The sequence below is a fragment of the Tauraco erythrolophus genome, chromosome 8 (assembly GCF_009769465.1).
Source record: "Tauraco erythrolophus isolate bTauEry1 chromosome 8, bTauEry1.pri, whole genome shotgun sequence".
Lineage (NCBI taxonomy): Eukaryota > Metazoa > Chordata > Aves > Musophagiformes > Musophagidae > Tauraco > Tauraco erythrolophus.
In genome coordinates, this window is record NC_141472.1 from 32,430,027 (window position 1) to 32,447,160 (window position 17,134).

At 44.0% G+C, this 17,134-nt stretch overlaps 1 protein-coding gene across 1 annotated transcript in view; it reads left to right on the forward strand.

The window, feature by feature from the left end:
- PDIA5 (protein disulfide isomerase family A member 5) overlaps window positions 1–17,134 on the forward strand; it is a 107,009-nt gene that overhangs the window by 12,114 nt on the left and 77,761 nt on the right. The window contains exon 3 of the mRNA XM_086615774.1: window positions 3,658–3,745. Coding sequence (XP_086471900.1) covers window positions 3,658–3,745 — 88 coding nt within the window. The remainder of the gene's footprint in view (window positions 1–3,657; window positions 3,746–17,134) is intronic.

A 17,134-nucleotide genomic window follows, 5' to 3' on the forward strand; every position in this document is an offset into this window, starting at 1 on the left:
TGTGACTGCAAGGTGCTTCTGCATGACTACAGGGGCTTCTTCAGGACCAGCGTCCTTGTTCTAACTTGGAGACTCCTGATGTTTCAAGATTGGAATCTTAATTTGGTCTTCTAATTGCTCTGTCACATTGACAAAAATGTACTTTATTCTGGCTTTGTCTTCAAAACTGGCTGCTCATAATAGCTATCAGCCAGAGCTTTCTGGTGTGTTTATCGCAGTATTTTGCAAGTTTCGATCTCCTGGTGACACTGAAAGACTTAATGAATAGTTATACTACTGAAATCAATCCATCTTTGCTTCTGACAGCTTTGGGTGTCCCATGGTTGTCTTTCAACTTTAATTAACAAAATATAAAAATAAAAAATTAGCTGCTTGTGTAAGAGGGAGAAATGGCTCGTTTCACATCATGTCACCTGTCCCCTTGAATCTCTTTCCTGGTGTCTCTTTCATTCAGGCTTTCCTTTCTGGCTGTTCACTCTTGCTCTTACCTGTTTGCTCTTCTTTTTGCTCTGTTCTGCTCCTGCTGTACCTTTCTCCTTTGTCGCTTTGTTTATTTTAGTATGTTGTTTTAGATGACACCATGTAAAATGGAGAAACGATCTTTACGTTCCATACGCACGTGCAGAATATTGTTGTGGATGAAGAAGTCATTGGACAGCATGAAGTAAAACATGTCACTGAAATGATTTTTCTTAGTGCTGTATTGTTTTTGTTTTATTGTTGCTTCCTCTTCCTTCCTGCATATAAGCAATATGAGATAATGCTTTGTTTGGGGGTTGGATCCTCCCTTTGTGACCTGTTGCAAAGGTCTTATCTCATTTAAACACCATGATGTTGGTAGAGTTGCTCTGGGTTTATAGTGTGGCAAATTGGAGCAGTATGTGGTGACCTAATATCCTCCCTCCCTCCCTGCCCCCAAATCAGAGAATTTTGCGGACGAAAATGTGCAGGTTGAGGGATAATTGACTTTGTTTCCTAAATATATGCTTATTCTGAAATAGTTAAAATCATATATGTGACTCAATTTTTGTTAAAATATTTGTGTTTTGCCATAATGGAGAACTTTGAGCACTTGAACTTGGCCAAATGGTTTTGTAGTAACAGGTTGAAAGTGAAAGTCATAAAAGAGTTTCTTAACGCTTTTTGATTTTGAAAGGAACGCTTTAGATAAAAAAGACATCTGTATTATTCAGCTTTTTAAAGGGAAGAATTTCGTTTTAGGCTTAATATTTTAAGTGCTGGTTGCTTTCATTTTTAGAAGCACAACCAGAACACTTCAGCTCTGACACTCATCAAATAAATGTTGCCCTGTGGGCACTGTTCAAACGCCGTGTTGTGGAGATTTCTTTTTTCTGTTTTTGTTATTTAATTGGTTGGTTTTAGCAGTCTAAAGCGTTGCATGCAGAGCTGACTGTGGAATTAATGTTTCTTCCTAGAACAGTGATCCTTGCACAAGTAGAAATCTCTTGCCTAACTCACCCAGAAAGGGGGGAGGGGAAGAAGAGATAGGAATTTGGGGGTGCAATTTTAATCCCAGATACACCTCTCCCAGCTGTGATGAGATATTGGCTGGACGATTGTACTGCTGGAACAAAGGCTTAGCTTCTCAGCTGAGCAAAACTGGATGAGTGTTTCTCATGCAGAAAATTCATTGGTTTCAGGAGATGTCCTCGTTTGTAGGAGATGTTTATTTCACGCTGCCGACTGGGTATCCTGCCAGGGCTGCTCAGCTAGTGAGTCTTATGGGACAAGCCTGTCCTATCCTGAATGTTTATTTTTTAAAAGATGTTTGTCAAAATGTTTCACATGTGAAGAATTCCCCCATGTGTCTACGTCCCAATGTTGGAGAGAGGTGACAGTTGCATGTTATCAGTATCGAGGGTAGGAGAGTTTCTTGAGAGCTGAAGTGTGTGAGTTGGTGTTTCTGATGGCATCAGGCCCAGTCAAAGGCCGTCAAATACAAAGAAGCCATTTCTGGCTCAGGAGATTGCGATAAAAATTGTGGAGGTTTAGAGATTATTTGAGGGGCCTATCACTACCCGCTGGCTCTGCTTCTACTCTGACCTATATAGGCCTTCGCTTTCTCAAATGTTGGAGCCAAGATATTGATCTATACAGACATTCAGTCTGACCCACTATAGCCATTCTTATATTCAATTAGTTGAAATAGTTATGGAGCAGCAGCAGTTTAAATAGATCTGGAAGATGCTCTGTGTTTATTTTTTTCTGTTTATCAAGGCAGGAAACAGTTTCTGTTAGATTTTTTGGGGGAATTGATACTTGTTTGAACCTCTATTTTTCTCTCCCGAACTCTTGTCCAAATTTGTCGAGGTCTGTTCAGATCTCTTGAATTCACAGGACAACGTATTCTGTGATTTAAACTTTATTTCATGAGCTCATTAAGACGTATAGTAAACAAACTTGACAAACAGGGGCTCAATCTCCTTGTCTAGAGATTGACTAGTCTATCACATTAATTTACTTATTCATCATTCAAGTCATAACATTTCATAACCTTTAACCAGCATCTCTTAATATCGCACATCTATGAGCAAAAGAAAAGAATTAGTTACCTAGCTGACTGTGAGAGTGCTCATCCTTTCTCCTCTGTCATGATGTGGGTGTCCCCTGTATCCCACCGGGAAGCAGGAGAGCCTCAGCAGTCCAGCTGCTGTTTCATCTGCTTCAAAAGCTTTTTGGGTAAAATGAGGTTTTATACCCTCCAGCTTAAGAGGTTTGGTCTATACTGTTTCCATAAGTTAGTGGATTCTGAGGGGACTGCCAGAGGAAAGATAATGACTGCAATTTGCAGGTGATCATGGCTGCGTAATGGTCCTTCAGCTCTTCCTGGCCACCTGTCCTGCCTATGTGATGCTCTGGCTTTGACCTAATGGTGCTGCTCCTTAGCACCATCTGAGTTAGCCAAAATGTGAGCAGGAGTTGAATGAACAGTCATGCTCGTTTTTATTCTGAATACCATTTATAAGACTGTTTTGGAATGGAAATATTCTGCAAAATCTACACCTGGCATGGCATTATAAACATCTTAGTTGGGTATTTATAATACAGCCAGTTCTTGGAAGGACCTTTTCTGGGTGTTTTCTGCTAATAGTTTTGAGCTCCTCACAACTGTTGATTTGTGTAGCTCCCAGGGTTATTATGAGAATAACGGTGTGTTATTTTCTGTGTATGACAGGGATACAATTGAGGCAGGCAGAGAGGCTGAATGACTTGCCCTTACAGCTGATGAAGGTCCTAAATGAAATTGCTGTAATTAGCAGGCAGTGCTACAAACAGGTTGATGCCCAGCCACAGGAAAAGGCAGTGTTGGGATGGAAGCTGGTTTGCAGGAAAGGACACAGTATAACTCCATAAATATAGGTCAGGGAACGTGCCTGGAGGTACGAATTTCAGTGTGTTGTTTAAGGGGGAGTGGAGGGAAGGAGCCACCCAACTTCAGCTGCAGCCAGCATTCCTTCTAGTACAGAAGATTTTACTGATCCCTCTCATACTGGTACTGCATGTAGCATTTCTTCAAATTAGACAAAATGTTCTTCCAGTGCTTCAGAACAAAGGAATGCACCATTGTGTTTTTCTATGTGGAGTAATAATGCTGTTATTGATTTATTTTTATTAGTATTTTATTTTGTTTTCCAGCCGCTGCTGCGGAGAGCTCACTCAGGTTGCTGTCCAGCGTGGCCCAGGAGGTGAAAGGACGAGGTACTATAAGCTGGATAAACTGTGGGTATGTGTCATGCTGTTTTTCTTCTTTTTCTCCCCTCTTCCCTTTTGGCTTTTATTGCTGATTTAGCTTTTTGGATGGCTCTGGAACTTTTTGCCTGTAACTGAACCCACATCGTTCTGTGCAGTTTCTTCATAGCTGTAGGGAACCTACATCTTACCATCCTCTCTTCCTTCGGACCAGTGGTGGAGAATAATTTTTTTTTTCCTTATGGCTGTTGTTACTTCTCTGACAGTATGTTTTCCAGTGTGAAGCTGGAGACCTCATCTAGCATCACCTTTCATGGAGGGCATGTAGCATGGAAACCCTAACTGCTCCGGCTTTCCCACAAGCTGGGGAGAAGGAAGCCCACATGTTGTGCCTCAGCTGAAGGGCAGTGCAATTCTGTTCCAGCAGCAAATGTTGCGTGAGCAGTAGGGTTGTTTGCTTGGTTTTGAAGCATCCACCCATTTGTGTTTCTCAATAAAACGTGCCTTCTTTTAAAGAACTTCCTCTGTGCCTGTAGGTTCATGGCGATTTTTAATGTGAAGGCAGGGAAACTTGTTTTTGTAAGTGGTTGCTTGTGCAGGGAGGAATGAACAGGTGTGTACTTTCTGGTTTGCAGATGTGAAAGCCTCCACTGTGGTTCTGCTCAATAACACATTGACTGTGGTTTTAGCTTGCGTATCATAGTGGCTCTGCAGCTTTGAGAGCTTTGCCTGCACGTGGCAAATTCTTCCTATGCTGCAGGGGAACAGCTTGCTGCCTACCTGTGTGTTTGGGTGGATTGCCGTGGTACAAACAAATTGTACGCTGTGCACGAACCTAAGTCAGCTCTGAAAATCATGTGGCTCCCTTAAAATTATACTTTTGAAACCAACCTCCATCCATCAAGTAGTGACCCAGAATAAGTCATTGGTAAATCAAAGTTAACGTGCTTTTGTTGTTGATTAACCTGTCTTGCTCCCTGCCTGCCACCCCGCAGGTATCTCTCCCGCGGAGTCCTCTGCGTCTGCCTTCTGTTTGCATTCCGCTGGGCTCGTCCAAATGCACAGACACTTTTGTCTCTGCCCAGCTGATAGGACAACATTCCAAGTCATCAGCTGGCAGAAAGCAGGACTGCTCCGCAGAGATCAGTGAAGCCTGTACCACTTCACACTTGCTGAAAAGCCAGCAAATAAATTGTATTGACTCTGATGAGAAGAAAGTGGTGTGTAGATCTGACATACCTCTGAAATCCAGTCTCCTTTTCTAACAAAAGCACTGATAAACAATTTTTGTTTGTCAATAATGTTGGCTTGCAAATGGGATACTGGGCCGGCTTCTTGGCTTTGTTTTCTGATCGGCCCTGTTTGTGACCGGAGTGGTCACTACCTTTTTGTGTCTTCTATTTCCCTTTTGTTTTAGGCCACCTCTGTGTCAGGGGACTTTCTACTTAAGGTGTGTGTGCATGTGGCACATGTGTACAGCTGCTGGAATGGTGAAGCTGTTCATCTAGCCCTTTAAAATGCTGCTATAATACAACTTAGCAAGAACGATCTCCAGGGTTTGTTTTAGTTCTCGGTTGGAGAAGGAAAGATTCGGTGTTTAGGACTTAAAATTTGAAATCCAGGGAAGTTTTGGCACTTGGTTCAACGGGTCAGTCTCTGCTCCTGAGTTTGTAAGTGATGCGTTCTTTAGTTTTGCTGTAAAATAAACTTCAATTCCTCAAACCCTAATATGCTCTCCCTTTCCAAATGTTGTCATCTAAACCAAATTTTGTTATGGAAGTTACTTGCAAGAAATGTATTTTAAAAGTCTCCTCCAGGTAGTGCTTTAATGTGTTTCATAGGAAGCTTCATACTTGCAGTGCCTTTCCTCTGACTGTGGCGGGGAAATATTTAAGTTAAGCTGACTATTTGTAATGAAAGGTGAGTTATTCCCAGAGAGTGAAGCAGCCTGGTGAAGGTCATGCTGCAAGAGGTTGGGAGACCTGGAAATAGATTTTTTTCTTAAGTTCTCAGAATTTGCTTTGATGCCAGTAGTATCACAGTCAGATGGCCGCTTGCAGAGTGACAGGTGGAGGACAGGGTGCTGTAACGTGGCAATAGCTGTAATTCTCTCTTTGAGGGTCATGCGATGCTTCCTTTCAGATCACTCATTTGGGGAGAACCTGGAAAAAATAGATGATCTGTCCAAGCGTAGCTGGTTATTTGTAAGGGATGTCGCTTATATCCGTCTCTCCTGCAGAGGGGTGTCATAACAGAGTTTGTGAACTTGTCTTATGGGCCAAGGGGAGCTGGGAGACTGCCTTGTGGCAAAGGTGTTGTGCCAAAAAAAGCAACCAACCAAACAAACAGTTTAAGCCTGAACCAAGTTTTGTGGTTGATTTGCTTGTTAAACTTTTAAAGCATTCTGAAATCAATCACGTAATGTTGAGGTAACTTTTCAACATTTTTTTTTTTTCCTTGAAAGATTTTTTTTTTCCCCCTTTGCTTATTGCTTTTATTTTTGTGTACAGGTGGCTGCAGACTGCTGCCCACCTCATTGCACCAATAATGTGAGAGAGGCTGCAGTAGTGCTGTCTGTCACCGGTCACAAAGGGCCAGTTGTAGGGCCTGAACAGCTGAGTCCAACCAGAGCTGCTTAAGCTGTTCTCCCAGTGCAAGTACGCTGTGAAGCTTATTTGCAACTCTTCATGCTGAAACAAACAGCGCACAGATGCAGGGATATTTACAGCACAGGCTCAATTTGTTTTACAAATATTGACAAGAAATGGCTTGTTTGGCAGCAATATTTAGAAGGGAATTTTGGCTTTGCTCTTCACATCCCGCTGTAGCGGACTTTGCCATCAGATCCAAGCATTGGCAAGGCTGGCGAACATGCAGAGTTGTACTTGGTGTCTCTGCTTCCCTGTGGCGCTGACGGCAGTCTTTCTCTTTTCTTTTTCTTCATTGGCGGGGCTTTTTTTGTTTTTTGTCATTCCTCTTCTTCCCCTTGTTTTCAGGAGACAGAAAGAACATACTGCTCCACTGATGGAAGTCATTATGGATTACTAAGTCTGGGCATACGTTCTGTGTTTCACACAGCAGAGGAGAGTGTGCAGGTTTGCGGCTGGAGGCGAGCTGCTGGAATTGCTGGCTTACATCGAAAGCGTGTTCCCTGCCCTTGGCTTTTGTTGGGTCTGTGGCATGAGACAGAGTTTAGATTTGAGCTTTCAGTTCCAGATTGAGCGGTCTCAGGGAGACCAAGGAGGTTAGTTTTTCAGCATATTGTGGGGAAATACTTGGTTTCTTGCTGACATGGTTAGTGTGCAGTAGAGGAGTTTGCTGCTTAGTTTGTCACTTTGCATTAGGATAGCAGAGGTCCCCAGTGCCTGGGCTTGGGAGATGTAAGGCTGGGAAGTGCCAGGCACCTGCCTTTCCTGCGCAGTTAGGCTCACTTGGGTTAATGCCACGCTGGAGCAGGGCCGTGCTGAGTGCGACGCACCCAGGGACACCTCTGCGTGCAGTATTGCAGATAAGGTCCTTGTTCATGGGAGACTTCAATCAGTTTGCGCAGGCAGATAGGTGCCTCCTGCTAGAGATGAAAGGGCAGCATGAGAATTGCTTGCAGCATTGAAGTGGTCGCTGTTTGCTCCTGTGTGCTGAGATAGCATATGTGGCTCTGTATGCAATTAAACGTGAAACTATTTCAATTGTGAATAAATGACTCCCAAACAATGTGACAAAAATATGTTTTGTTCTGGCCTTTCAATGTTTTAATTAAGAAGTCCTTGCTGAGGGGTTCAATGTTGAATGAACAGTGGTGTGAGAGATGACGGAATATTGAGTTACTAATGCCTGGTAAAATGCAGTCTTCTGTTCGATGGCTACTTTTTGTTACTGTCAGTTTGAACAGAGTACTCTCTGGTACCTTTTATTTATTTATTTCCTTCCTGTAATACCTGCAGCTTCATTTCTGAATTGAGGCTAACTGGTAGCAGGGGTAGAGCACAACGTTGCAGTTTGGTAAATGTTCAGAGTGTCCCAGAGAGATGGATCAGTTGTCTTGTGAGCAAGTGTTTTGAGACTTCGTTCGGGGAGATGCCATGTTAATGGGAGTTGAGAGTCTCGGGTTCTGTTCCTGGCTCTGTGAATGATTCACTTCATGTTACTTTGTGCTGTTAAAAAAGCTGTATCTCTTTTCCAGGTAACTGGGCAAATATTGCCTGATTGAGTAAATATTGCCTCAGTGGAGTTTGGAGAACTTTGAAAGGAAAAATGCTACAGCAGCACAAACGAGTGCTCTTGACTCAGTGTGTTCAGATACTATTGGGGTGGGCAGGTAAGCAAGCAGAGGACTATAATTGAATTATTTTTAGTAGGAGGCTGATAGAAATTTTGAAAATGAAAGGGCTTCGTAGGGAGTAGAAAGCTTAAGATATCTGAAAAAAGAGAAAGCGTCTTGCCCTTTTGTGTGGTCTCAAGAGTTCGGATGCTGCTAACTGTAATAGCAGGTGGGGTGCAGTGGAGCTGAGGTGTGCTGCACAGGCAGACGGACAGCTGGCGTGCATGCTGCTGAGCCTCTGTGTCCCACCTCGTCTCCCTAAACGTCCATCTTTGGATGTGTAGTAAAACTAGAGGTAAGCTTTGATGTGGTCAGGTCCTCTAGAAGAGGAGTTTTGTGAAAAATAGAAACTCCTGGCAAATCCTTATAGTGGCAAATAAAAGGCACAAAGTGATGTGCATGAGAACACAATAAGATGGAATTACTGCTTCAGTGAAAGACCAAAATTTTTGTTGTTTGTCTTTAAACCAGATAAAACTCCAGTCCCAGTTTGTGATGCCCTGAGGTCCGGTTGAGAAGAATAATCATTATAAAGTTATCCTCTAACCTTCTGGAGTAGGTTTTGTGATAAATCGTGAGGTGGCCGAGAACTGATGTTTGGGTGAAGTGGAAAGAAAGTTGAAGAGAAGAAAATGATTTTGGCAGATTATGAAATGCATTGTGGTCAGGTGCAGCTTTGAGGAGGTGGCAGAAGAGGTTGAAACAAGCTCTCTCCATCCTGAATGTGATTTAACGAATGCTCCTGGGTTTTCCTGTTACTGAATTATGTCCAGTGTTTTTTGTTGGTTTTGTTTTATTTTTTTTAATTGAGTATAACTCCTGCCCAATTGTGGACTGGTATTTTTAAAAAAAGCCCCCATTTCTTTGGCTCTGGGTAATTATTCTCTGCTCAAACTTGCATAGTTCCCTTTACTGTGGGTCCCAAACATAAACAAAGCTGTGTGATTTCCATCTGCTGTCATAGTGCGTGTGCTTGGCTTTAGCACATCAGACTGCTCGGAAGAGGAAGCGCCATCTGCTTAAAATGTCTGACTAATTTTTGGTTGGCTTTAATCTCACTTCTTCTGCGTTTATGTGTCATATTTTTAGTTCCTTTTGTGTATTCTGTGTGTTGTTCCTGTAGTCCCCGTCCCCAATAATTATTTGTTTCTGTTGCAATCCTGTGACGCTTAGCATAAAGGTAAGACCATAATTTGGCTGGTAAAGCAGCCTTTTCAAGGCTATGCATCTAAACGTGGTGGTTTACAAGAGCCAAATCTAATGAGTAGTTGGGATTTCCCTGAATTTCCATGTTTATCTGCCTTTAGATGAAATCTTCCTTCCTAAATTTCTAATTTCCTAATGCTTTGATACAGAAAGGCTTTACCCACACACAATCATAAATGAGTTTATTTAGTACCTTGAAATAGCAGGGACGAATTTCATAAATAAGGCTGCTGGTACAGATGGCATTAAGTGTCATTTTGCTCTTTAGTCTTTACTTTCACTCCTATAAAGCTGATCAGAAATAGGATTTCATAGAATCATAGAATGATAAGGGTTGGAAGGGACCTCAAGGATCATCTAGTTCCAACTCCCCTGCCATGGGCAGGGAAATCCTCCACTACACCAGGTTGCCCAAAGCCTCATCCATCCTGGCCTTGAACACCTCTAGGGATGGGACATCCACAACTTCTCTGGGCAACCTGTTCCAATACCTCACCACCCTCAATGTAAAGAATTTCTTTCTTATATCTAACCTAAATCTGCCCTCTTTCATTTTAAATCCATTGCCCTTTGTCCTATCACTACACACCCTTGTAAAAAGTCCCTCTCCAGCTTTCCTGTAGGCCCCCTTTAAGTACTGGAAAGCTGCTATAAGATCACCCCGGAGCCTTCTCTTCTCCAGGCTGAACAGCCCCAACTCTCTCAGCCTGTCTTCATAGCAGAGGTGCTCCAGCCCTCGGATCATCTTTGTGGCCCTCCTCTGGACTCACTCCAGTAGCTCCATGTGCTTCTTGTGTTGGGGACTCCAGAGCTGAACACAGTATTCCAGGTGGGGTCTCACAAGAGCTGAGTAGAGGGGCAGAATCACTTCCCTCGATCTGCTGGCCACGCTCCTTTTGATACAGCCCAGGATATGATTTGCTTTCTGGGCTGCCAGCGCACATTGCCGGCTCATGTTGAGCTTCTCATCCACCAGCACTCCCAAGTCCTTTTCCTCAGGGCTGCTCTCAATCCATTCTCCGCCCAGCCTGTACTTGTGCTTGGGATTGCCCCGACCCACGTGCAGGACCTTGCACTTGGCCTTGTTGAACTTCATGAGGTTCTCACAGGCCCATCTCTCCAGCCTGTCAAGGTCCCTCTGGATGGCATCCCTTCCCTCCAGCGTGTCCACAACACCACACAACTTGGTGTCATCTGCAAACTTGCTGAGGGTGCACTCAATCCCACTGTCCATGTCTCCAACAAAGATGTTAAATAGCACTGGTCCCAGTACCGATCCCTGAGGAACACCACTCATCACTGGCCTCCACATGGACATTGAACCGTTGTCCACAACTCTTTGAGTGCGACCATCCAGCCAATTCCTTATCCACCGAGTGGTCCATCCATCAAAACCACATCTTTCCAGTTTAGAAACAAGGATGTCGTGTGGGACAGTATCAAATGCTTTGGATAAGTCCAGGTAGACAATGTCAGTTGCTCTTCTCCTATCCGTCAATGCTGTAACCTCATCATAGAAGGCCACCAAATTAGTCAGGCAGGATTTGCCCTTAGTGAAGCCATGTTGGCTGTCACCAATCACCTCCTTGTTTTCTATGTGCCTCAGCATAGTTGCCAGGAGGATCTGCTCCATGATCTTGCCAGGCACAGAGGTGAGACTGACTGGCCTGTAGTTCCCTGGGTCTTCTTTTTTCCCCTTTTTAAAGATGGGGGCTATGTTTCCCGTTTTCCAGTCATCGGGAACTTCACCAGGTTGCCACGACTTCTGAAATATGATGGATAGTGGCTTAGCAACTTCATCTGCCAGTTCCCTCAGGACCCGCGGACGCACCTCATCAGGTCCCATTTCATTTATTTAAGAGAATAAGTCTACTCATCTTCCTTCCTTGTAGTTGAATTTTAAAGCTGATGAAAAGCCTTGAAATTGCAAATAAAAATGACCAGATGTAATGGGGAGAGAAAAAAGGAAGAAGAAAGGAGTGCCACTCTTGCACCAATGTGACCTCTTCCATCCAAGTAGATTTGCAGTGTCTGGGTTTTCCATCTTTTTCTACAGTTGCCTTGAAGGTGAAGGGCAGCAGCAGCTCGGGAGTGGGTGGGACAGAATGTTTGGTGCCAGCCTGGGGAAGGTAGCAGGGGGCTCCATTTACAGCTGGTCCAGAGGAGGTAAGCCAGGTCTCCATCAGGAATGCTTTGCAAGCGTAGTTATACTGAGAACTTGGTCCTTGTGTGGATGCAATTTTTATGGGCAAACTGCACATTTGCAGCATAGATTTTTCAATACCTCCTCCTGTCTCTAGCATAACCTGTCTCTGTGGTCAATGCTAATTCACATTAAAGCCCTTTTATTTTACTGCACGAGTGACCATGCAGCAAGTGCTTTCCTAGTCTGAAAGAAATTCTTTTTAAGTAGGCTCTCAGTTCCTGACATAAACCCATTTAGTCCAGTGTATTGCCTTAGTTCAGAAATGCAGAGCATTTAACTAAAACCTCCCATAGTGCTCAGGTGTACGAGCCTGGGCTCATGTCTCAGTTTCATCCTAACTGTGTGTATTCCACGGGTTTTGCCTAGAATTGCTCATTAACTGTGAATCTTCAGCGTTGCTGCTTTGCAGACGGAAACGAAGGGTAAGTGAGCTAAGATTTAATGTAAAGTTACCTCCATTTTCCTGCATTCAGTACTTTGGTTAAAACATCACCTAGCATCCTCTCCAGGCCCACAGTGCAGCTAAAGGTCGTAAAACAGGTGTCGTGGGAATGGTACAATGTGCTGCAGCATCTGTGTGCCCACGGGCGATACGTTCAAAAACCTGCCTTCACGGGGATCTTAGGTTAGTGTGAACTCAAACTAGAGTGGTAGTGGTCTTGTGTCCCAGGTGAGAACAGTGTCCCCTGATACCACGTGGTGTGGGTTAGAGGAGATCTGCATGGGTCTGATGAGGAAAGCAGCTGCTTTGCAGAAAGTGCAAAGGTTCAGCATTTCTAGAAGTTCATGTAAAGCCTTTGGTAGCTCCTGTACTTGTGTTCACCCTCTTTCTGTGCAGGTATGTGAGCTGCCAAGTACCTCTACTAATTTATATTACCATGGAAAGTACCATTCATTATACTTGTTGACTTTCTGCAGGGCGGAAGCTTGTAATTTTTTCTCTTAATTGTTTTTGCTTGATGTTACCTGTTACCTTTTTGTCTTGGGTTTCTTTCTGCTCTTTGGCTCATTTTTGCTTGCAGTGAGAATTCATCTCATGGGTTTTAATATTTGGAAAATACTTCCCTATAATCTCATTCCTATAGATTCCTGGCCTCTCTAATTGACTAATGGGCACAGGGAGTCGTTTGTATTGGGTGACGAGTGGTGCTGAGTCTCTGCAGCACATGGATTATTCTGTTTGCATTCCTGGCACGTTCCAGGGGAGTGTTTGGAGCAGAAAACTGTGGTCACCTCATGGGTCACAGAGTGGCTTTTTGCTGCATTCTAGGGGGAAAAATCAGGCCCTAAATTCAGATGAGACTCTGTCCTATCAGTCTGCTAATCCTAATCTTTAATTCTTTCCAGTAGCGTGTTTTCTGGTTTGGTTTTCATACTCCCCGATCCCTTAAAAGATTCAAGCTTTTCATCTGCCGCATTGTTTGAGCAGCTCATTTGTTCTGTGCTATGGAAACCTGTTGCTATTGTTACTTCTTTTATAAGATAATTTCCATCAGGAACCTAGAACAGTGGCAAAATGTTGCTTTGTTTTCAAAGACAAATCTTGTGTTTTAAGCTTCCTGTGCTGATTACTTCTGCGTCCGTCTCTCCTGGGTCCTGTTCCTATTTTGGTGTCCACAGGTTCTTCATCCCCACTCAGGAGCATAGTATCAAAGTGCCTGTCTGCATGAAGAGCTGCATATGGGCTTTCTGTTCGAGATGTGTGCCATTACCATCCAGCGGCTGCTTAGCACAGCTCTTTGGAGAAGTGCTCTTGCAAGCTCGGCTGATGGTTTTGGAAGTGTTTTTTTTCTTTTTTTATTTTTTTCTTTTCTTCTCTGATTTCAGATCTGTCTCAAGAGTGATACAGAAGGGTCTGAGATCATTAGAGAATACGAGGAGCCTTAAAAATACGACATACCATCAGCAGCAGTAGTTGTGGCAGCTGCTGCCCCAGGCTGGAAGGAAGGAGAGAGAATGATGGGGAGGCAATGCCCAGAGTCCGAGAGGAGGAGAGTTTCACAGGGGTCTGTCTGGTTTTGTCTGATCAGCAGCGTACACAAGCTGCTGTAGTGTAAATGGATGACACAATCCTTGTTGGAGGGTAGATTAATGACTGGAAGGAGCGCAGTCAAAATCCCATATTGTCCCCAGCAATGGCTAATGAATTGCATTTTTGATTCTGAAACCTCGTAGGAGCACATCTAACTACAACTGACTGTTAATGACTCCCTCTTTCAGATTAGGTTTGCAAGTGCAAATGTGGTTTTTATTTTTAGGTGGCTTGAGGAAATTTCTGGCATTGACACCCCTTTTGCTGCTTTTTTGGGTCACAAGCTCAATTAGTTGTTTGGCAGGATCTCAACTCCATGCTTTCTCAGGATGTTCATCAGTCTGTTGTCTGGAGAGGGTATTCTCTGGAAGGTGGCCAGAGGGCATTGCACAGGCTGCACATTGGGCTGGGAGACCCTGTTTGATAATTCACTTCTGAGAGCTGGTCTGGAATTGCAGTTGCGCTTCCTTGAAGTTATAACTGAAGTTGTTCTCTGTACGATGGTTTTCACCGTAACATAAAGGAATGAAAACAATTAAACAACAAAGACAATAATGAGAGAGCATGCTGGTAACAAGATGACAGCTTCAACTGATACCTTCCAAAGCTTTTTCCAGTGTTGGGAGGCTTGTTTTGTAGGCAGCCCTGCTTCTGCTCTGCCGTATCACCCTGCTCTCAGAGCCTGTTCCTCCTCCTTACTTGCTCAGTCTCCTCTCTTCCAGCTGCTGGGACAGTGGCAGTGTTTGTCTGTACAGCCACTGATACAACAGAGCCTCCATCGCGTTGGGGTCTGCAGGCGCAACTGTGACATAAGAGAGTGCTGAAGCCTGATTGATGTGGATTGTTGAGCTCTGTTTCAGACGGAGAGACGTTCAAATAGAAGAGAGAAAATCTGTTTACAGATTGTGAGGTCTGTGGTTCACATGTGGTTATGTGATATGCTGATAGAGGAGTGAGATAGTTTTTGTGCAGGCAGATTTACTGACCTGGTTACTTAAGTCGGTGCTGACAGTGTTTTTATTAATCACTTCTCTTGTGCCTGGAAACACTTGTAGGTACAGATGGAAAAAGAAGGCTGAGTGCAATCTGTGTTGCAGCGTGTTAGTAGGTGCCAGCACCATGGCATTGAGGTGGTGTGGCCACTAAGCACATGCACATGCTGCTGTTGTGTTGGCAACTGGAGACATGAATTTTTTTTGGATGGCATTTTTGTCATTTCCTAAGAGGGAATTTGACAGTCATTCCAGATCCTTCCTCCCCAGAGGCCGATGTGGTTTAGGGCTGTTTTCTCTTCTTGATGAGAAGCCAAGGCAGCATTATGTGATAGGGGAAATAACTAGGGAGCTGCGGATTATCTTGTTTGTGCTCGTGAGAGGGGACGGTGCTGAGGATGTTTGGTCTCACCTTGTTGCATTCAGGACCTGCCAGGACAGTATTTGAATTTGCCCTAAGGAGGGTGTTTTGCACTGCCACCTCCAGGCAACATCTCTTACTCAGGATCCATCCAGCTCAGGCACGTTTTGTTTTTAGAAACCCATGCGAACTTGCTGCAGCCAAACTCCTGGATCTTATTTTGCATTCTTTCTGTCTAGCTTTGTCCTCTGTTCTTTCTGTCTCCAAATTACCTTGCCACGTTGCTGCAAAAGCCTTTCTCTGGGTCACTGCTGCCACCAGGGTCTGCCATCAGTATGTCTCCCTGCTTTTCAGTCCTTACAGCTGCAAGCTCCCGGGCTTATGAGCAGACATGCATGCACAGGCGGAGCATCCTCTGTTGCTCCTGAGGAGCACCTGTGGCACATCCCCTGCAGGTGCCAGCTTCACTGGTGGTGAGCCAAAGGAGGTCAGATCTTCTTCACAAGCCCCTCTCCTTACTCCTGTCCCTGGTAACGGCTGGCTGCTTGTGCAAAGTGATTCTTCATGCATGCTGATGCTGACAACGGACGCCAGAGGTTTACAGAGAGTGCTCCACTTGGGTTTCCTGCCAGCTCCATCGTAGCCTCAAATGACAGAAGTGTCTCCTGGTGGAGGAGATGGAGATGTGAATGGAAAGGGGGGAAATATTCCTGTGATGCGCACTCTTTGTTGTTATTTAGACTTCTTGCTTAGTTAGGTCAACTTGCATCTTTCATTTTATTATTCTTTTTAACAACCTGCCATCTGTCTTTGCTTCTCCTGCAAAGGAGCGTTTAGGAGCCCTGGTTTGTTTTTTTTGGGAAGGGGGAGCATGGGGAACATACCTGTGGGACTGGAGGAAAACCGCGCCATCGTGGCACTTGAGATTTGCTCTTATTACCACATAGGCAGCTGCTGATTAGCTCCTTTGTGGTATTTCAAATAGGTTGATATTTTGGATGATTTTCCATGAAGATAAAGCTGGATGATTTGTAGGACTGCCTGCAGGTGAAGCAGGGGTCTGTTCAGCAGTAGCACAGCAGGGACCTGCGAGGGTTCGAACTGCTCTGGACAGAAATGACACGAGGCAGCCAAGGATGGCTGCTGGGGCACATTACTGACCTCATCCTCAAACCAGTATTTTCTGACCCTGGTGCCTTGTCTGAAGTGTCTTGGCCTGAGTGGTAGAGTGCTGATTTTGGTGGTGGTTTCCGACTTTTTATGTTTTGGGGTTTTGTTGTGTTTTTCCTTTTTTTTTATTTTATTTTTTTTTCCCTTTTAGTCTTTATAACAAACTCTTACACTGCCTCTTCAAGTGGTGTAATTAAATTGCAAGACTCGGAGTCCTAATTACCCTCTCCCATGTGAGAGTTGAGCTCATCTTCAGAGAGAGGCTGTTGGCTGAGATCCAATAGAGACAAATCTCAGAGCAGAGACTGCATCTGTGTTGATATTTACTTTTATTAAGGATAATGGTCATTACCAAGTGATACCAGAGCAGGTTGCTCTTTATAGGTTATTTTTGTCTGGCTGTAAATGAAAGCAGAAGGAAAAGCAGAATGGCTCTGTCTCTGCCTTTTCTGTATATCTCCTTCTCTGCCTTTTCCAAAGAATCATTAGTATAGCATCTGAGTTGGTGGGTCTGGCATGTGCAGAAATCTGCACTGATGCATGAAAAAATTACTGATAACACATTTAGACACTTCCTATTCTGGGAATTTCCTCCTCTTCTATCCCTTGCATCAGTGCAGATAGCTTGCATAAACAGACGAAACTCCCAATGCAGCAGTGCAGAGAATCTGCCCACTAAATGGTAAGAGACATACTGGAGCAAACTTCTTTCTTTCCTGTGATAATGGATGTGCATTCAAGCAGCTAAGTGAATCTCTACAAATGGAGCAATCCTGAAAGCAGGGCAGGCTTGATCCTGTTTCCTTCCAATGAAACAGCTATTCTTATCTTTCTGTTTTTTAATAGAAACTCATGCAAACAGAAAATGAATTGGTAGGAGTTGGAGTGGTAGGAGTTGCTAGCTGCTTGCTCAGGGGTACATCTCAGCAGTAACGTGTTTTGTAGCGTTTTTCAGCTATAAACCTTGCACGACTTTTCTGAGATGAGTATCCAGATTGCTAAATCACACACGAGGGAAAATTACACTTTTTTTTCCCCACGTGGTTCGAAGTTGCACCAAACTGAGGGCAGAACTGGCAACAGAATTGTCTTCATACCCATTTTGGTCCTCTACTGATACCAGAACAATTGTCTGCAC